This window comes from Colletotrichum karsti (genome assembly GCF_011947395.1).
Source record: "Colletotrichum karsti strain CkLH20 chromosome Unknown Scaffold62, whole genome shotgun sequence".
Lineage (NCBI taxonomy): Eukaryota > Fungi > Ascomycota > Sordariomycetes > Glomerellales > Glomerellaceae > Colletotrichum > Colletotrichum karsti.
This window is the reverse complement of record NW_024065962.1, coordinates 196,445-217,559: the sequence shown is the minus strand read 5'-3', so window position 1 is coordinate 217,559 and position 21,115 is coordinate 196,445. Positions and strand designations below refer to the sequence as shown.

Genomic DNA, 21,115 nt, shown 5'->3' with positions numbered 1-21,115 from the left:
CTACAGCTGCGTGCGTGCGTTCGGCACTGCGTCCAAGAAACCGTGCTACCAGGCCGCGAACCACAGCCCGCCGATGCACCGCGAGCTTCGGCTCACCTGCTCACCAATCTCCGAGGCCCATGCTTGACTTTTCGGAACGGAGCTGTGAAGGTCGCGTGTGACGAGCCACGCCGACGAGCTAGCCGCCCTTCATCTCCGAGAACTAGTCGAGCTGTGGTCTAAGGGCATCTGCGCCCTCAACGAGCTCGTCCCGCCCAGCAACCTTCTTTCGTCTTTGCCAAAGAAGATGCCGGCCTTCATCCGAACTGTGGCCGGCGTTTATGGCACAGCTTGGCTCCCATACCTGTGGAATAGGCATCTAAACGCACTCCCAGCCGGGATGCTTCGACCACGAATAACTGGCAACGTTTTTATCGCCCGCCATGTTGTTCGAGTCGCACGGCAAACTTCTTCGAGCCATCACAGCCGCCTCCATTGGCCCGGGCTCCCTTCTTCGCTGCCCCTACATTCGCACACGAATGAGCCGACCGGGTAGATATCATTGCCAAGCCCTGGATGAGGCTCTTCGCGGACTATCTCGCCCTTTCCCGTTGTCGCCGGCCCCAGTCCCTGCATGCCCGCTTCCCTTCGCCGCCAAGCTTGTCGCCCGTCTCGCAGAGATCCGCCACCCCCACCAGAAAGATGATGAGTTGAGAGGCATCCTCCTATCCCTCAAAGCAGATGAAGTCGCGCGCTTAGAACGCCTGGGAGAAGACGGGAGTGTGGACGACTTCGCGGAAGACGACGGAGTTCTCGGTAATGCTGACGAGCTTCTGGCTCGAGAGCGTATGGGCGGAGCCGAGCTAATTATTCTCCCTATCGATGACGAGGGCATGCAGCGCATGATGGACGAGGAGGCCGATGCGTGCCGTGGGCAGTTCTGGCTACGCCAGCTAGACGGAGATTACACCCCGGACGTCAAGTCTTCGGACGTTTCCGAGCCTGGGCAAGAAATTTGGGCCGGTTCTCCTTTCACCCACATCGACGCAAGATCGACGAGATACTCCACGGGGATGATGATCTAACCCGGACACGGTCGCCTGACTGGGGACCTCGCACCTCAATCCCTCCTCCCATCGCTGACGACGGCAACGACGGGAACGACGACAACGACAACCTTTGCCTCGATTGCCCTGCTTCCAGCGTCTCCTCAAGTAACGACGATCGAGACCTCCCGGATGAGCTCGGTTGCCCGGCTGCTCCGATTTTGAAGACGTGGATGTCCCATTCCCCCGTCCTCGCCCCCGCCCCCAGTCATACTCGTCTCTAGAGATTGCGGTCAATCAAGTCTTTCGTAGTACCGGCTCCTCCACTTCCAGGCGTATCACACGCGCTGTCGAATTCTTCGCCTCCGCCCGGAGAGGTGCCATCACCCAAGACGCCGAGGTGGCCACCAGGTCTATCTTGGAGCGCTTCGCCACTGCCGCCGCCGGTAGCGGCCAAAGGTCAACAGACAGCGAGCATGAGAGGGGGAACGAGAGCGGAGAAGACGAATTGGTTCCTGGACTTCCAGAGGACACAAGCGTTGCGGTGGTAGAACAGGAAGAAGACGGGTAAGAAGCCCCGCCCGACCTATAATAGGGTGAATATACGGTCTGCAACGTGGGACGATGTGTCCCGTCTCCAGCGTCAAACAGAACAACGCATGCAGACAGACCAGCACTACGCAAGACCTCTCCATACCACTCAGAGTGAAGCAGCTTCGTGACGTTTGGAATGCTCAACAACGGTCAGCACCATCGTGACGGAGGCATCTAACATCCGGCGTTCCCTCACCGTTACGGACACTGGAGCCCCACCCGTGGCTCGAGTTGATGGCACATTGCGGCTGCCTCTCTTCCCTCCCGCGCCGGGTCGAGTTCATCCTCAGCAAAGCGCTCGGATTTGAGCACTTGATGGTGCAGCACACGGGAGAGTAGTTGGGCGGCATCTCCAGCTAGGCCATCCAGCCGGCATATCAAGTCCCTTATACTTCTGGAACGACTTGGAGCCATGACAAGCACTCGGGCTGCATTGTTCGCTCGTTTCGAATGGAGCCGCAGGGAATCGGGACAAAAGAAGCTTGAGAGGAAAGACAGGAGAGGGGGGATCTCGGACTCGTATGTTTTGTGATGGGCAGAGGGAAACTCTTGGCGAGTTGTGGTCGAAGCTCATGAAGCGTGCAGCTCAAGCTGAGGTCTAACTTGGCCCGTGATTTGGGCGTTCTTGGGTCGGGAATGGATTTGTTGCTCGACAGAAACGTCATGGATCTCGCTGGATACATCTTGAGAGGGCGAGACTGTTGGAAAGTACCTGGTCTGGGGACCGGTAGTACTGCAATGTAGGATATGGTCGAAGAGCACTCGCTGCGAGACGGAGACGAGTTCTTCACGGACGGTAGGTATCGAACCCGCGAGTACCGGGCAAGGTGTGCGAGGTGGAGCGAACTGCAGGCACATGGCGCAGCTTAGGAGAGCTACAATGCCACGACATTAGCATCAGCATCAGCTGCTGGCGATCATGCGCGCGGGAGGGTCGACGTTGTCGTCTTTCTTTGGAAGGAGTTCAGGAGGCGCAAGAGTGTGCTTGACGGAAAGCAGCAGCTCAGTCACTGTCACAATTTGAGTCACAACCAGTTCACGCTTGGTCATAGCCGACGTCCTGCCCTCCGACCTTTCTGCCGTCTCTTCTGCTAGCGGGCAGCATTAATCCGTCAGAGTAGCATCTGGATCCAACCCGGATCCTCGACGTAGGCGCCCGACCCGCTTTCGGGGAACTGCGTTGGAGTCTCAACACCATCATCTCACCAACAAATCCGACTCGACGACACCAAGCTGGAGCAAGATCACATCACCTTCCTTGCTCATGGCTGTCCGTACAATCTCAGGTTCTCGGCAACGCATGCTTTGCAGCGCAGAGCACGGAGTCTTAATATTCTCACTCACACCCCGTACTCCAGATCACAGCCTCTGAAGCAATAATTACGACAACCGCACTTGTAATGGAAGACTTGGCCACTTGAGACCTCATCTCCCGTCGGGTAGTGCTTGTCTCCCCATCCATCTCTTCCACAGTCGCCGGCTTTGATGGTGATACTATCAGTCTTCTCATGTTTTGCTTGCGCTTGAGGAGGTTCAGTCTGTCCTCCTTTCCTCATTTCGATATGTTCCCGTCCAGCCAACACCGACAGCACGCCTCTGTGACGAATGTGACGTAAGAATGGACGAGGGCAATATGGCTGTAGTGAGGATTCGGCTTCTCAGAGGTCGTAATTCCGCTCCCAAACAGTTTTTCTTCGCGGATACTTTGGAGCGTTCAATTGCCTGCTACGCGTGTACGCCCGGGCAGATCCTCAAAAGCTGCCAGAGTACCTTCGGTATTCTAGATAACGATACAAACTTTCGTGAGAAGAGAGAGACTTGGAATGTGGGAGTGCTGTCTGAGATCCTGTTGTCTCCTGGGGCTTTGGGCACTTCGAGGGCCTTTGTGAGTTTTCGTCGCCACAGAACGTACATACCAGGTGTGTTCCCAAGCTGAGAGGTCTCAAAGATCGCACCTCGACTGAAGGCTCCAGCTTATTGACCACACTGGGCCAAGGCCTCACGGGGTGGAAACAACGCGAATCGGCCTGGTTGTGACTCCTGAAGGTAACGAAGGTGAGAGAGCTTCTTTGTCCTATGTGGAAGGCTATTCCCCAAGGTGTTTCTTGATACGAGTTTGTTTCTCTTTTCGTAGCTCGCGATGTGCTCACTTCCTTTTCTCTTCGTGACTCGCGATGACCTCACCTTTTTCTGAGGCCGTTCACATGTCATGGTCCTAGGACACGTTCTAGATAGTGGATTGAACTCAGAAAATGGCATCAACTCGTTCGATTTGTCGTAAAAGACCTGTACCTTGGAATAGGGGGCGAATTCCGCATACGAGATCGCGAACCCGTGGTGAATCGAAGCAGAGCCAGGCCTTACATTCACCTCAGAGTCAAGATCTCAGCCCGATCCGTGCCAGCCTTTCTGTAACTCGAACTTGGAATCGACGGATCACTTCGCTCAGTCTGTCCAGCCTACGAGCTCAAGACCTTCATGCATGAGCCACTTCCCGGAGAATAAGACACTGAGATCACCTCGTGGAAGTTAAGCACATTGGGCCTGGAAGTGCTTGGAGACCATTGCACGTGAAGAAGGGCGATGGGCACACCGCCTGCAAGCGCCGAATAAAGCTGCCTGAATGTCACCACTCCGTTGACGTCGAGGTGTGACACGGCGAGTTTATCAAATTGCCACACATGTTTTGACGATCTAGTTCAGGTGATGGGAAAATTCACTTTGACTGTATAACTGCTGTGGGTGCGCCCGCACGGCGCTCTTGACGCTGTCAGTCCACGGGTAGGGTCGAGGAAGAGGAAGACTTTGTTGGGCGAATTTACATTTCTCTTTTTCAATGAACATAAACTAGCATTGCCAGCCAAGATTTGCGACGCGCAGCACGGATACTTCGAGCGGCACGAGACCTCCGCCTTGGACTAATTTGCGGTTTCACAGGCATTGCCATCTATCAAGCGTCCAAACTGGGCTTGACGGATCGCCCCATTGCCGTGTAAGTACGGATGTGATTGCTCGTGCAGATTCAGAGAAGTGAAATAGTCAAGGCAGACGAATTTAGGAATGACTCGTACGAGCACGAAGATGCAATCGATCAAGATCGGGATTTCTGATACAGTAACAATGTCTCACGATGCTATTTAATGACCACGGCGTCCAAGCCTTTGCTGGCAAAGTTAACCCAAGCTCACGATAGCTGGTCTGGAATGCTGATCAATGTCAGTTTCATGTCCGTCAGGTCAAGGGAGCTCAGAATCATGCGCATACAACGCGCTCAAGGTGGTAACCACTTACATTACGCACAACAGGCAAACGAGGCACAAGAAGATCAGTCGAAGGTGAGAATAAACAGTTTTGCTTCAGATACGCTCACTCCTATCGCGTCTTTTATCCAATCCGAGCCTTCATTCGCGAGTCTTTTCGTCGAGAATGATTACATGTGAGAGCGGATGAAACGGGAAGTCTCGGTCAGGACTCTCGTTATCGAATCGGACGTCCAGATAGTGAAGAGATGTAGCATTCTTGAGGAGAACTGTGAAAGTAATACAGCAGCATAGAGACCCGCTGATGACCGTGACATTTCCAATGTCGTGCTTTTAGTGATAATAATGGAATACCTCAATAGCCAAATCGTACAGGTGAACGGCAACTGCTCGGACAGGCATACCTGATGGAATTATCCTGCCGAAAGACGACAATTAAGTCTGAAGTCAAAATTGGGTTGCGTGGTGAGCACATTGGAGTCCAATGCTAAGGATGTGTCAGTAGACTCAGGTACTCAGGAGCTTGCATATTAGAGGCCTTAAGTGAAGAGGACCATCACTTGCATGCACGACATTTCTTTCTCTTCATAGGCCAAAAGGACGCCACACATCAGAAGCAACTTTGAGGTCACTGACACAAGAAGAACATATCCACCGGAGTGCTACAATGCCACGTGGTTGCGTACTGCCGCGGAACGCTTCAAAAAGATTGTATCACATATCCATCAAGGCTGTCTGTTGTTTGATCGTCATTGCATTGGGTTTCTCATGGCAAAAGCCATGTAAACCAATCTCATGGCCAGCTTCCGCAACTCTGCGGCATTTTCTTGCAAACTTTCCACTACTATGTTCTCAAGTAAATGATGTGGTTGAAGTTACACTTCTTCGAGAGCCGGGAAGATCTTTGCACTCCTGAAGTGCCGATAAGTAAAATCAAGGGATCTTTCGCCGTTCCGATCTGCCACACGGTTGACCAGCTACTCCAACCGTCACCTACTACATGTCTGTCCGTCGAAATTGCTCTGTACCAATATCGATCGCTCTCAGAACTAGACTACGAGGACTGCAAACGACAAAGACCAGGCTCCGACTCCAAACAACGAGACCTATACCGTCGACGATGAAAATCCATGATCACAGCCAGCAGGGAAATTGTGGCGATAGAAAGACAACCGTTTCCGGAGTGACCCATGGCCTCCAAGACCACAAAGCGTAATCGGCTATGAATTTGTAGATCGGCGCAACCGCATATCTGAGGATGGCAGTGACACGAAGAGATGGCAGGTCTGGCTTGACAGCTCAAGCCGGGATGGAGTAAATACAACGCGCCTGCCGCTGATGGAGGGCAGTTCCAGCAACGTTTCCAGCGTCCTGGATGACGGGGGGATAGCACACCGATGATTTTGTTACCTTGCCAGCATGTGATAACTCTCGGGTTGCCAGAAGAAACCTTGTTCTTCCGGTCGGTATCAACAGAAGAGTACATAGTACTCTGCAAAGGTCGAGGACAGATGTTCACGTCCCGCTTCATCAGGTTGTTAAATCTTGCAAATGCTTAACGATAGTCCATTGCCACCGATTTTGCCTTCTCGTCTAGCTCTCCTCATGTTGGCAATTACTGCCACACTGCCTAAAACATGAGGGCAGGATTTATGCATTTGCCGCCGATGTCCGAAAGTTACGTGAAGAATGTGGATCCCAAAAGCGATCATGTCGTTGAAACCCACCGCAAGACTCCGTCCGACAAGAATACTGTCACCGCATCTATACACGCCCTTCCTTGGATGTACTGGCTATGGATGCCGGAAAATAAGTTCTGCTCTGAGCTCTGGTACACGCATCCAACTGCCCGTCACTTCATTGTACATCTTCCAGAACGCGTCCCGCGCTTCCACAACTATGCAAGCCAGGCTCGAATGGATGAAGGTTCAGGAGAATTGATAAGAGAGCTGCATACCTCGGCGCCCGCAGACACGTTGTTCCTGAGTTGAGACTCTATCAGAGGAACGCCCGCCAAGTCACCAACGCAACTCCTCCGTAAGATCCTTTGTCTATATGGCTCTTTTGGGGTGCGATTTTCTACGAGGGCTAATGGAACCTGTTGATAAAGATTCTTTATGTTCATATACCCTCCTTCACCCGTAAGTATGGCTGCTGAAGGTCTGAGAAGTATTCCAGCCTAAGTAGAGTGTTAATGACGTTGAGCTCACCTTGCCTGCTAATATAATGGTGTTCCTAGGCTAGTATTCATCTTCGATCCCAGCAGTGTGGTGTGTCTAGTTAAGAGTCTTGTGAAGGCTGGGATCTTACAACATGTAGTTCGTGGATGCTGCAGGCCTGAACGTGGAGGCTTTTGTTCTCTTGTGTACCAATCGCCTCAGACTTCGATAATAGCTTATGTTTTTTTTCGGCGGCATCTAGCTCCATCGCAATGGTAGTAGGCACTGTTACGGCCTTGTATCTTCTGAATCCGTCTGGAAGGTCCTCATACTCGCCAGACGGAAGTTTCATATTCTTGAACCAAACTCACGATGCCCATGCCTTCTTGACAATATATCTTCGGTGTCTTGCTTTCTTTAACGCAAAACACCGGCACCACATGTGAATTATCGTCAGCATTGTTTTATCAAGCATACTGGCTTCAGAGGGTTTGTGAACACGTCTAATACATCATACTTTTGGAGAACACCTTTTTGAGATTCGTGTTTTGAAATCGTTTTGACAACATGTGACTTTAAGTCCTTTCTGGTTGTGAGCATCTTGAAGAAGAAGTCGGTGTAGATAGACCTACTGTTATCCTAGGTTAAGATCGTCTTCTTGAGTATTGATCCATCCAACTTGATTAGCCCACCTCTTATGGTAACGGCAATCTAAATAGGATGATTTATATGTATTTTTATTTTCGTGAAGTGGCCCCTCTGGGGTTTATGCATCCAACACCCCCCTTGACCTCCATCATCTGCTCCATCTACATCAGGATTCTACATGTAGTATAAGTCGGCCGTGCTGAGCTTTATTCGGTGCGGTTTCACGACCCAGGGGGGCACATACAATGGCGAATCCGGGTTAGTCCCAGTCATTCACCTCGTTGGTCTTGTCTCGACTGTCGCAGGCGTCACTGACGACGATCAAAAAGTTTACCAACCCGTGGGAACTTTGTGGCTGGATATGAAGAACTGGAAACTCCCAACCGCTGCCCTTTTTGTACCCCGCCTTTAGCTACGGCTGACCATCGAAAACCATGTTTATGTTTCATCCATCGACGGGGAACCATTTATCACGCCGAAAGTCTTAGAAGCGCGCGAGCTCTACCCGGACGACCATGGTCTAGCAGGCGTATTGCGCAGCAGGCATAATGGGATATAGCACTCGGACATGATTACCAAGCGTATCTTGAACGATCGGGGACAGATTTTCCATACAGGAAGGGAGATGAGCTGGTAGCTCAAGATATCGGCGGATTCTTGAGAGGCAGGGCGTCTGCAGCAGCGCTTAACAGATCGCCTACAGCTTTACATTTTCTGGGCCATGGGGATGTGGGACGGGATGCAGAGGTTAATGCAGTGACGTGCCTGAAGAAGTTTCATGAATCACGGATGACGCTCTTCGAATCAAGAGAGGGAAGAAACGCAGTTAGTATGCACCCTCATATCCATATGGACTGAGGGTCTCGATGCTTTAGCCCTGGATATGGCCCAGTTGCTTAACATAGCAGACTTTGAAGGCTCTGATGTAGACGAGATATTAAGTTGGCAATTTCGATATATCTACCTGCCCGAGGAAGTATCAAATATATCTCACAGACCTCTCGATGTCGATTTTCGCCAGAGTTGAGAGTAAAGCATCGGCGGTGGTCCAAGCTAAGGAGTCGGTTATGGTACAGCTGGACCGGATGACCGGCGATCGTAAGGAGGGTACGGTTGGCAACTCGTCAAGCAAGGACCGCCATCGTGAGAAATTCCATGGCCATTGAAAGACATTCCAGCACAAATCGAAGTATAGAGGTGCCTCGCCGATGCGTGCTCTCGTCGCTGGGTCGAGGATCAACTCGACCCGCCTTGAGATATTCCAGGATATTCACAAGAGTTAGTAACTAACTGAATTCGACTTCGAAACTCTAAGCGCTGTCTCCATTGGGCGGAAGTCACCGACGGAAGTCGTCAAGTTCGATCATGAACAACCACCAACCGTAACGTGGGAGGGGTTGAGAATCAGGACAAGCAGATGAGAATAGCCCAGGTAGACCAGCGCAGGCCGTAATCCTCATTCGTCAACGGATGAAAATCGTACGGAATCTCAAACCGCGAGGGTGAGCTCTTCGCAACATGAAGGATAAACATTCGTAGTTATCCATGGTAGGACAAGCCCATTGTCGCTGCTCTTGTCGATTCTCTGCTCCACGGTGCGATGACAGCGGACGGTGCATTCCGCACAGCTCTGACGAGGCGCCACAAGCTACTCCAAGGTCTCTTCAGAGCGTGAAGCGCTTGTCCGCAAACCCGGAGACATAAGATTGATGATAACATGTTAGCCCAGTTTAGACTCGATCCTCGACCTCATCAACATCTAGGCGTTCGTCACGAACGGGCTGGTGCTGTGCGTAAAGAGCTGTGCTGGGCGTCGACGTGTCCAAACCGTGCATCATGTGAGGTCGTCACCGCTGTACTATCATGATTGGTGTACCTAGCACCCCCGACCAGCGGCGCTGTGCCCTCCTGTCTCTCTTGAGGTCTCTTTCCAGAAGAGCCTGTCCTTACACCGGATCAGTCCGCTACGCGTTGCAGATTTTGTGAATTGCGGTACGCCCTCGGTGTTCCTAAGCACCCGCCATAGCGAGATCTTGCGGGCCTGAGGCGATTGGTTGGCGGCGTTAGCAGAGTTAAGCTTGCTTTCCAAGGGAAGTGTGCTACGTGTCCCGCATTTGTTGGCGCAGATGGTCTATAAGCCGAGATAGTTGACACATACGTTTAATGTCGAGGATACAGGAGAGAAGATAAAAAAGTAGCAAGTCTACAATAGGAAGGCAAAGTACGAAGGCTAGAGCTTGGACGCTTGAAAGTAGGGAAGGGCTGCAGAGGATTATCGAGGAAGAATACAATAGGGTAGCAAGCCTGCAATGGTGAAGGGAGACAAGTGTCAAAAGGGAACAATGCCGGCAGCCCAAACTTCCAATCTAAAAGCTCAGTAACGTATTGCAGGCTATAGCCATCAGTTAGGAGGCGAGAGAGAAGCAAAGGGAGATAGATGACGTTACTAGTGGGAAGGATGATAGGACGTTGGAGCAGGGTGATCAGACATATTGTCGAGTTGCGAGCTTTTCATTTGATGATTGAGTTTTCATAGATGGATTGGTTATTCGTCTGTCTGACTGGAAGCCTGTAGAAGGGCACTTATTTGAAGGGACTCTGATGGCGTGGCGGTCAGTCATTCCATCAAAATCAGGGGATGAAGATGGGAGAGAACATGTCTACGGGAGCTGACGGCAACATGAAACGGGAGCCGCACCAAACCTGGCAGGCTGTCTTGCGTGCATCTGCCAGTCGTCGAGATACGACAGCCAAGCCTTGGTTCAAGCCATCATAGGCGCCATGACCCAAGGCATTGCAGGTGTAATGACCCAAGGCATCACACGCGTCATGACACAAGGCATCCTGGGCAGTGTGCTAAACACCCGGAGTTGTCGGGCAACTTCTTTCTTCTTGACCACCCTAATCACCTCGTTCCCGGCTAGATCCGACTCATGAGAGATGGAGCCCTCACTGATCGATACTGATGTGGACAGCAAATGCTTAGGAGTGACAATGCGTTCTGGAATTCGTTTTGCCGAGGTTCCAGAAGTCAGTGTGTTGCGGAAAAACCTGCGGGCTTCACTCTTGGTGATTACAAGACATATGGGACCAAATCGATCCAGCCAAAGCCGAGGGCCCTCTCGACGTTCTCCATGCCGGAGGCGAAGGCTTCCTTTTCACTAGAAGCTGGCCATTGCACGAACCGGATGCTCGTATGTCTGCTTTGGTATCAACCGTTGGGACCGTGGACCTCGCCTGCCCCTGTCCAAGCTGGCGGCAAAGTCCTACTAGCACATCGTGCCTGAGACAGTAAACTTCGTGGACTGATGATGCCCAGATTGAATGGGCGGAGAAAGAAGCAGACCTGTTGCTTCTACATGATTCCCGCAATGGTCCGAGAGCCCGAGACGGCTAAGATCTGTCCTGCGCCGCGGACTTCAAGACGGGAAGAGTGCGATTCAAGAAGAAGTGGGACTTGGAACCGGACGGTAGACCGCCGCAGAACGTGGATGGTTTCATCGCCTTTTCCATGGGCGAAGCATTCGAGGTAGAGACAATCAACAGACGCGATGTGACGTTGCTTTTCCATAAGGTTCATCCGGAGATATCTGACAGATCGATTCTCCCCGGTGATTTGCCCGACAGTGGTGATGGGCCAGACAAATTTGCCTTTCGACTTCGAGCAAAGAAGCAAATACCGGTAGGGTTGGGGGATTTCTGCGCCTCCTTGCTTTCGAAACACCTGCAGACGTTGAGAATCTTCGAAACCCTTTCCTTGCTTCGGTGCGTAGACTCCTTCTCTGGAACTGCACGTAGATAACGCAGTTGGTTGTTCGCAAGTTACATCGAAGGTGTAGGTTACTTGCTGTTCACCTGTGGAAAGGAGGCTTGGAAGAGACGGCCTTGGGCATGTCGAGAGGTGAATATTGTGGGCTGACAAAGATGACGAGGCAGACCATCCACAAACTTCGAGATCGTACGTGGAGCGCCTCTTCTCCGAGACGTAGATAGAAACCAAGCGATGCATTGCCAAAACGGCGATTTGTAGAATACACCTCTTCCCTGCATTCGCTAACGAAGCTGCCAGAGTCGTCTCAGCTGCGTTGCAGACGGATTCGAAGGGGCGAAAGCATGGTTCGACAGCGCGGCTTTCGCCGAAGGCCTGGCTTGGGTCGGTCAACATGAAAAGCATCAGGTTCGGGGGCGGGGGAACGGCCGTACAAATTCGATGTGGAATGGCGAGCAAGGAGCAGCTCGGGTTATCCGTTCATCGCCTTTTCGGAATGGCGCCTCTAGTATTGCGTTCTGCCGTGTTTCCGCTCGACTGGCACGTATTTGAGATTCGAGGGGCGGGAGGGAGTGCGAGCTTGGGTGCATGCTTGCTCGACAGTAGGACGCCGTGGTCGTCGCTTTGTGGGATCAGGACGCGGTCAAGCCTGGAGGCGCACCGCACTCGCAAACGGCGCGCAACGCGGTGTGATACGGTAGGTGCTGTGACCACAATGGTGGGTCACGGGAGGCCCGTTTGGGAAACGGTGCGAAACGCGGTGTGATTACGGTAGGCGGCATGACCGTAAGGGCGGGGTTATGGAGGCGCGTTTGAGGAAACGGTGCGCGACGCTGCTGTGACCGCCATAGTGGGTCACGGGAGACACATTAGGTCAGCGACGCGGTACGGCCGCAGCCGACCGTACATCGAGGCTGATCAAGAGAGGCGCGGCCGGTCTCGAAAAAAGATTGTGTCTACTGAGAGGTTAGAAAGAGCCAAAGTTTCAGCCGCCGAGAGTTGTTTCTGTTGGTGAGAAGCTGGTTAATTGACAGACGTACCCTCGGCAGCCGCGGACCAGCCTCAAAATACTCAAGGCCCGGGCCTACCTACTATTGCCGCGACCGAGATCTGGGTCTGTTGGCGCCACCCGAAAGGAAGTGATGTCCCGCGTAAAAATAACATACCAGCCCGCTGGAGGTACCCAGCCGAAAAGTGACCCACCAACCAGGTCACGGCTGCCCAGGTTGAGTGGCAGCGAAGGCGACTTTGGCAGGCACCCCCACCCCAACCAAACAAAGGTAACCACCTCATATAAAAGGTGACACGTTGAAGAAGTTATCTCGAGTTGCCGAAAAAAAGAGAGAGAGAGAGAGAGACTTCGTGTCATCTCACTTGGAATAGCATAAATACTGCGACACTGACCACCAACATGAGACTCATGCTGCATGTGCGCCGGCGATTGACCCAAAGTGAGAAAGGATCTCTCATACTCGCTTTGTGGCAACCCAGCTCGACATGGATTTTTCAGCGCTGCTCACCTCAGTTGAAGGTGGCCGCCCAGGTTCAGGGAAGGCTATTGAGGTCCGGAGGTGACCACGTAGTTGAAAATGACTTAGTTGGCGCTTCCCAGATGCAGGTGTACATGATTACGTGAACTTGATCTTATGCTCCGCTCATGAGACGACGATACCTCAGTCAGTCTCTAAGCTGGGAACTGGGACTGAGATCTTGTCGTTGGTCGCTCGAGTAGCCCAGCCTGTTGGTACCTGATCGTCTTTACCTCAGACAATTGTCTGGTGAGGTTGATCTCTTAATTGATCCGGGATTCAAACATATCCCTAGGAGGATATCCCCAGGAGGCCCGCCGCGTGCTTCCCACTGCCTCCCTGGCAAGGCTGGTCGTCAGGATGAAATGGGTCCAACATCCATCGACCAAGCAAGCAAGATACAAACGAATACTTACGTTCTGTTCATGCAAATTCCATCGAATAAACATGAGATTTTCCAAGGCGATGACCAAATTGGTAACGCACGACAGTCTACTTCCTCGCCATGCGCGATGCGGCTTGTGCCAGTCCACGATTGCCCCGAGAAACGGCCTGACCTCGGCCCCTCTTCCACCGCCGCGCACCTCCGTTCTTTAATGAAGACTGGCAATTCCCGGGATGTCAGATACAAGTCTGACTCAGACGTTTTCACCAATGAAAAATGCTGGTCAACGAAATGCCATTCTGGCAAGCGAGCAAGTGAGTGAATACATTGCCTTTAAGAAAGACTTTTTTTGAGGAAACCCAAATGTATATATACCATCTCTATATACAGTTGTTTGGGGCGGGGGATACTTAAGGCAGACTTGAAGGTCACGATAACGATGATGATTGTAGACGCTCTTCTTTATCTGGAGGCTCGAGCTGAAGTTGCTGGTTGAATGTCTCAAAGGCCTCAACCGATGACCGATTGGGTCTTCTGCCATTGCGGGAATCCAACCCCGTGAATCAACGTATTCCTGGTCACTATGATACTTTTCCATCACTCTTACGGCAGCGGGGTCAACAGGGACACAATTTGGGTACGTAGTCCCCATCTTCTCTTTCACACGTCGTTTCTCTCTCTATAATTATCCACCGATGCTGTTCCGGGACCAGCGTTGGGTTTGATCCCGAGACTTTTCCCTCTCATACCATTGCAGTATGCGTACCACTTGCGGCTGCCTTATTGTTGACGGAACATCCCAGCTGGGAGGAAACACCGTTGTTCCTCGACAGGGAGAGTGACTTGAGACAGCCTCCTGACCCCGACCTCTCCTTGCGTGACTGTCCGTGACGACTCGCATTCACCAACAGCGTCTTTGCCACTTACGTCTCCAAGACGTCTTTGGCCGGATGACTGAGTCAAGCCACAGAGAACTTCCCCGAGGCAAACACTGGTGTACGCTGGCGAAAGAAGCTGACGCTTGATTCAAGATGCTGCTGAGAGGCGACCACCGATGACACGGCAGATCGGAGTTCAGCTTGGTGTTCCGCATAACCTACATACAACAGCATACAGGCTTTTCTCACGCTTCGCAGCTTCGGCATGTCAAAGCGAAGGTTGCCGACGACATACTCGCAGAACCAACGGGGCCAAGAACAATCCTATCCCAGGGCGGCTTCCCATGAACCTGAACGCAAGCCACGCATGAGTTCGGAGGCCTGATCGCCACTACCCTAAACATCACCAACTGAACCAATCCAGCGGACTTTCCCGGCCTTGTTTGATCCAGCTCTTTATCACTTTCTCTGACTTCAATTACGACCTTCGGAGACGTCTCTTGTTTATACATATTAGGGAGACAATGTGCCCGGGACTTCAGCGAGCCAGTCCACTGCGCTTGCGGAGAGGAACTGGCATTTAAAGCCCAATATCTTCTGAGGCCTCAGTTCATAACTTACCGTCTCTCCTACACACTGGCTTCCTCAACGGAGGAATCGACACGTTAGGTCTTGATGCTTGCCTTATTCGAGATCACCGCATAGGTAAGGGTTTCATCACTTACGTCACGTCACCTCCGTGTGGAAGTTTATCCATCAAGTTAAAGAAGTGTATCAATGCCTCAGCTCATCGTGGTAGAAGCCCAAAACGCCCTGGGGCGAAGACACGGGAGCGGCATAAAGTTGGCTCCGTGTTGGGTACGGTGAGCAAGTGGCAGGTAGCTACATCGTATTGCGCAGGCATTTGCTTGGTTGCCTCATCCGAGATGAAACGTATTTCTCTCTTCTGCATCCAACAGACTTCCTGCCCAGACATCAAGATTCTCGTAGATATAACCCATTCCGTTCTGCTCCGGCCCGTCACTGCTTCTCATTGGTACGGCAAGGCCTCCTTACTTTGTGTCGTTTCTTCCATTGACCGTGATGTTACAAGTTCGCTAAGGTTCAACTTGAGAAGAGAGCAAATTGCTTCTTGAGATATTATAAGAACGGTATCACTGAGACAGAAAGGCCCAAACCTGCACCGGAGCAGGCTTCCCGTCAACGCTGGCGTATAAAGAGGAGCATAAACGAGAATGGTGAGATGAACTTCGACGAGACTCGTGAGTGTTCGTTGCAGACGCCACGGAATTCTCCGAGTCCACTGTCGTGCCAAAGGTTCCATTACATCCAACGGCTTCAAGCTCTTTCTGCCGATATTCCGACGGTTGCCGGGCCTTTCCACAGCTATCGCACATTCAAGCCGTGACCATCTATCTCACGACTGATGACACGATGATCCACCTTATGGAAACGCCGGGCCCCGCGAAAAGCACCACCCGACCAAGAACTGTGCAGCGCCGCATCATCTATCTTCATCGCTGTCTGAACAATGGCAGCGAAGATGTCGCCAGCCTCAATGAGGATCAAGACCTCCTCTCAGATTCAGGAGGGGGTGTTGATGCCCCGGAGATCACATGGAAATTTGACATACAAGCGAGGGATATCGTAACCTCGGAGAGCAGATCCTTCCACTAACGTCTGCCGACCAATCAATGCGGTTTTCCCATGGGCATTGCCGACTCCGTGTCGTTTATCGCGGGACATCTGATGAAATCTATGGGCACCCCGTCGCCGGACAAGCCGTGTAAGCACCTTTCGCTTTGAGTAAAGAGTTTCCGACTTCGTACGTCGTACGAATTCCCCATAAAGAGTCCATCCCGAAGCCGGTAAACCATTGGCGCCTGCGTATGGCCCCCTCCAGATCCATGGAAATGTCCAGCAGCTCGTTGAAGCTCGGCCCGGACCGAAGCGATCGGCGGCCCGACCTCACACGTGTTTTGTTTATGTCGTTGTCGCCGGGAGCTCTTTGATGATCACCGCATTCCAACATGTGAGTCCCAAATGTCGCTCAGGTTGTGGGCCTCATGACAGTGGTGCATACTGAAGAGGGTGCATATAGAAGGGCGGTCTCAATTCATAAGTCAAGCCCGCTATAGGCAGAAACAAGCATACAATGCCAGTAGTTACAAGACAGGATAAGTTTGGTATAGGCGTTCCTTCTTGCCCCGAGACATCTCCTCCCCTTTGGGCGTTTTGCTGCCAGTCTTATAGCCATTCCACTCGTCTTTGCCCGTAACATTGTCCATCTAATGCAATCTCCTACGCAATACAATGCAGTCACCAACCCTCATTATTCTGGCTCGCCAGACCAAACGAGTACACATTGTAACATTGTCCATAGTGTTCACAGCCACGCTACCAGCACGCTGAATGTCGGGGCGAGGGCGAGTTGTGCCGGAGCCAGGTACCCGGTCAAGACCGCCAGGGCGAACCTGTGGCTTGCCGTTGCACATTCCACTTGGTAGTCAGACTGGAGAAGAACGAGGACCTTCATATGGCTTGCATCCGGCCGTCGTTCTTCTCCAATCTGACCTGCCAAGTGGACCGGGCAATCCGTTTCGCGGACCTATTGTTCCTGATACGCCTAGGTGCCAGCCGAGAGTGCCAGGGCAAACCTGTGGCTTGCCATCATGCCACATAGCGTTTTCATGTGGCTTGTATTGTTCCTGATACGCCTAGAAGGGTCACGGCGGTCTCTTGAAAGCTTGTTGAGCACCTCCGGGCCGGAGACCTTCTGGAGCGCTCCAAGCATCTTCTCGTCAATGTCCAGCCGATGCCAGATGACGGCCTCTTAGGCGTCTTCCGCGTTGAATCTTTCGGTTCATGACCGCGTGTATGGACTTTGGGCCTTCAGTGCTTTGGGTAGGCAAGAGACAGCATCGTCATGAGTCGGGACTGACAGCTTTGGTGCAGCTGCGTCCGCCGTCACCAGCTCTGCTTGAGAGTCTTGGGAAACCCATAATGTTGCATGGCCTAGGAGAGTCAGTTGATGCTGGCAGAAACCCAGGATGAGTTCATACCGTGCTCTGCTGGTGCTTGATCTTTGCCGTCGAAGAAAGTAGACCCTTGGTCAAACGTTTCCAGGCAGACTTGTACGCGTTGGGGGGTTGGTTGGTGGGTGAATGTATGACGATGTAGTGGAGGCGCTCGTCTTTTGGGTTCCGGCGAGTGAACATTGTCTGGAACTAGCGTTGAGGGAGCTCCGTGGCCGCGTCGGGGACCCATGTCACGCCTTGAGTAGGGGCCCGAGTGATCGTGGCGAGGAGAGCCTCGTCAGCTTGGAGATGATAGCAATGCCCGCGTGCTTCTCGGGTGATTACTGCGGCTTGCGCGGCTTGGGCTCCAGGGCGGCAAGTCGAGGCATGGTGTTGGTCGGCTGTACCTGATGTGAATGGTTAGACGGGTGTATGGACGTAATGAAATAGACTGGACTTGCCGGCCTGGTTGGTAGGACGGGGCGAGTCGAGATCTTGAGGGCAGAGGTAGGAGTAGTAGGCGGCCTCTTGGGATGAAATACGCCCGCTTGGTCCCGAAGTGGTGATTGACTCGCCGAAGCAAGATGAAAGGAAACAGGTCAATTGAGGGCGGCGCAGATGATGGAAGACTCCCAGGGAGCGAGCAAATCGACGGGCTTGGAGAACGGATGATCGCAGCAGTAAGAGCCAGAACGTGAGTCGAGCTGCAGGAAAAGGGTTGACGTTGGAGAGGAGAGGGAAAAGTCGAGGAAAATCTGAAGTAGAGAAGAGAGGGAAAAGCAAGGCAGACGTGGAGCAGAAAAACCTGGAAGCACGTCGAGTTCGGGCCCCACCGCACCTATTCATCAACCAATCAAGCTTACAACCTGGAGTGGAAGCTGTCAGGGAGAAATTTCCTCTGCGCGAGGCAGTCGCATAGACAGGTCGGCCAGTACCACGGACGTGTCAAGGCAGGTGGGTGCCTGCCTACCTTCCTAGGTCCGCAGGCATCTCAGACATTCCAGGCAAGAAGTAGTTTCCATTTCTACCGTATTCACAGGTAAGGTAGGCGCCAACGATATTGGAGCAAAACATGAAGTGCCACTGTCCGGTCTGTCACCATCTCCAGTGAAAAGACGTCCAACCTTTTGATCCTTATCGCCAGTTGCCTCCGCGTCCTGGCTCTGGGAACCTTCATCGCAGAACTCAAGGCGGAAGCGAGACCAAGCCAGTAGTGCTGTAATTCCGTTCCGCCCAATTTCCTATACATCCAGAATTTGAGACCAACCCAATAGTGCTGTAATTCCGTTCCGCCCAACCACCCTTCCATCTGTCACCGTCTCCCGTGAAAAGACGTCCAACCTTTTGGTCGACCTCCCCTTTCCACCCCGTCCTGGCTCTGGGAGTCGTTATCATCCTTTCTTCTGCGCTTCTTCCGCCTAGTTCTTATTTTGGCGACGTTCTCGACTCCGCCAGCTCCTCCAAGCAAGGCCTGACGTCGGAGGGCAGGACTTTTGGTGAGACCCAGTCACCATCACTAGGTACTGTTGTCAATGAGTGAACGTCTTCTGTGCATCGCCCGTGCTTACCTCTCTTCAGGGCTTTCAGCTGGCAGCTTGCTGCGTGCTGAAGGAATTGAGAAGTAGCTTGTCTTTTCCCATTGGCGAGTGGAGTCCGAACTCGTAGCCAGTGAAGTGATTTGTCTTCTTGCGAGCTACCCTGCATGTCGAGGTCATGCTTCGCAGAGTCGACTTTGTCTCGGGACCTGAATCCATCGATGGCTTTTACAAGCGTCATCTGGTGTGCCGGTTTCGGAGGGTATCAATGGCAAAAGGTGAGATGTTTGGAAGAAAGGAAAACTGGAGGGGACATCAGAGGCGGGCTGGTTTTGTAGCAGCTCGGGGACCGACTGTGCACCCCCCCAACTTCACGTTCCTTCCATTTCTCCATCATTCCATTTCTGCTTGCGCACCCTCCCGTTCTGGATTGACAGACAACCCGGAAGGAGGCATACGACGGATTCTCAGGCTCACGACCGGAAGGGAAGGCTCCTCCACTCACCACGAGACTGGCGGCAGGCCCAGGGAGCAGTGCCTGCCTGCGGACCGAGAAGGCCATTGGGTCTGCCTGGAATGGGCCCCATTCTGCCCGATGGGCAGGAGCCAGTTCTGCCAACCACAGCTTCCCCGGACACTGGAATGCATCTTGTTTTTTTCTCTTCACGTCAAGATAAGGTGTCTTCATGACAGTTACCCACATCTACCAAGAGAACTGTCTCGCAACCCTTCTGCCTTTGTTCTTTTTGCGTTCCCGTAACGGTCATCCCCCCGGTTTCACCCTCCCTTTCTCTCCGTCAATCGCTAGACCACCAGGGTATACATAATGGACACATCCTCCTCGGTCGTCATGTTCGACAAACACCAACAAGACCCGCCTTCCCAAGCAGCCAGTTCCGAGGCCTATGCTGAGAACTGTGCCGAGCTGTCCGCCGACGATTCAACCGACGACCCCGCCCCCGACCATAACGATGCCTCCAGCCAAAACGCAGCTTCTGATGACGAAGCTTGCAATGACGAATGTTCCGATGACGCCATGACAGACGACTCAGCTGAGCATGAAGACGAGAGGGACGTCCTGTCCCTGGATGCAATCTCGAGCTTTGCTGAAGAAGAGATTGATCGCATGTTCGGGGCCCGCACGTCAATCGAGATCACCACCCTGGCTGTGAAGCTTCTGCGGGCGACAAGTCAAGACTACATTTCGAAGATCTTCGCCACCGCTGACATGTTCTCGCGACACTCTGGCAGAGACATCGTGGCACTTCGTGATCTCAGAATGGCTCAAGAAGTCGCTCGCTTGTGGGGTGGCCAGCAGCACTCCGAAGACCGCGCCGCCACCGAGATATCCCGCATTGCTCCACGCGCTCCCGACCCGGATCACAATCTATCCACGAGCGCAAGCGCTTATGATGACGGGGTTCCTTCCAGCAGTCTGGGATGGGTCACGGAGGAAGATTCAATGACCAACTACGCCACAAGATCTCAGCTTCTGTCGAGCATCGCCACTTCGTCCGCTGGGGAAGAGGTTTCCATGTCAGATGTCAACGACGATGATCCAGAAACCAACAACGTCGACATGTCATCCATTGATGGCAACATCTCAGACCCGGATCCTTACAAAGCATGGTTCCCATCATATGAAGAATCCTCCCACAGCGAAGATGAGCCCGCTTCCAACGCCGCCATCAACCAGCAAGACGAAGGGGAAGCCGTTTCCTCGTAGTGACGAGAACGATGAGGGCAACACCGGACGGAGGGCAAGCAGAGCCATATCAAGAGGATCGGATGTTACGAGGACGGGAGAAGCCACCACAAGAGGTTGTTAGATTTGGGGCAAAGGAGTTTTCAAGTTGCAGCCTTTTTCATCTAGTGAGGTAGAGATGTTCCTCGACCATAGAAATATCCAATGGCATTAACAGCGCCGCCTTATGACGGCCTATTGAGAACGCACAAACATTGCAAGAGTGAATCAACACTTACCAGTCTTGAACGTGCGAACACAGAAGAGACGGAACTTTCCAAACCGAAGAAGGCGAAGGCAAGAGAGCTTCGTCAACAGTGGCGTGTTTGGGGGAACCGATATTGAGCACATGTTCCTCGTGATAGTCTTGCAGAGACGACTGTCTTGACACTTGCCCATCGTGTCTCTTGTATCTGATCCAGAAGAGCAACCAGTTCAAGGACAAAGTGTTGTTCTCCAATGCTGCCTTCGAATCAACCAGCAACCCTCGATAGGTGGCCATCATATTGCTGCGAACGCTTGCTCTTTTGGAAACAGCGCGTTGACTTTGGCATCTTGTGTTTCGAACGTAC

At 52.5% G+C, this 21,115-nt stretch overlaps 3 protein-coding genes across 3 annotated transcripts; 2 read left to right on the top strand and 1 right to left on the bottom strand.

Moving 5' to 3' along the window:
• Window positions 1–518: 518 nt before the first annotated feature.
• On the top strand, window positions 519–1,064 carry CkaCkLH20_12628 (uncharacterized protein; the record flags this gene model as incomplete). Its single annotated transcript, XM_038895341.1, has 1 exon — window positions 519–1,064. The coding sequence occupies one exon, from the start codon at window positions 519–521 to the stop codon at window positions 1,062–1,064; it is 546 nt and encodes a 181-aa protein (XP_038739382.1).
• Window positions 1,065–17,214: 16,150 nt separating this feature from the next.
• On the bottom strand, window positions 17,215–17,465 carry CkaCkLH20_12627 (uncharacterized protein; the record flags this gene model as incomplete). Its single annotated transcript, XM_038895340.1, has 2 exons — window positions 17,215–17,262; window positions 17,310–17,465. 2 exons carry the CDS (start codon window positions 17,463–17,465, stop codon window positions 17,215–17,217), a joined length of 204 nt encoding a protein of 67 aa, XP_038739381.1.
• Window positions 17,466–19,649: 2,184 nt separating this feature from the next.
• Window positions 19,650–20,525, top strand: CkaCkLH20_12626 (uncharacterized protein; the record flags this gene model as incomplete). The annotated part of the gene is made up of 1 exon (XM_038895339.1): window positions 19,650–20,525. The coding sequence occupies one exon, from the start codon at window positions 19,650–19,652 to the stop codon at window positions 20,523–20,525; it is 876 nt and encodes a 291-aa protein (XP_038739380.1).
• Between the last annotated feature and the right edge of the window lie 590 nt (window positions 20,526–21,115).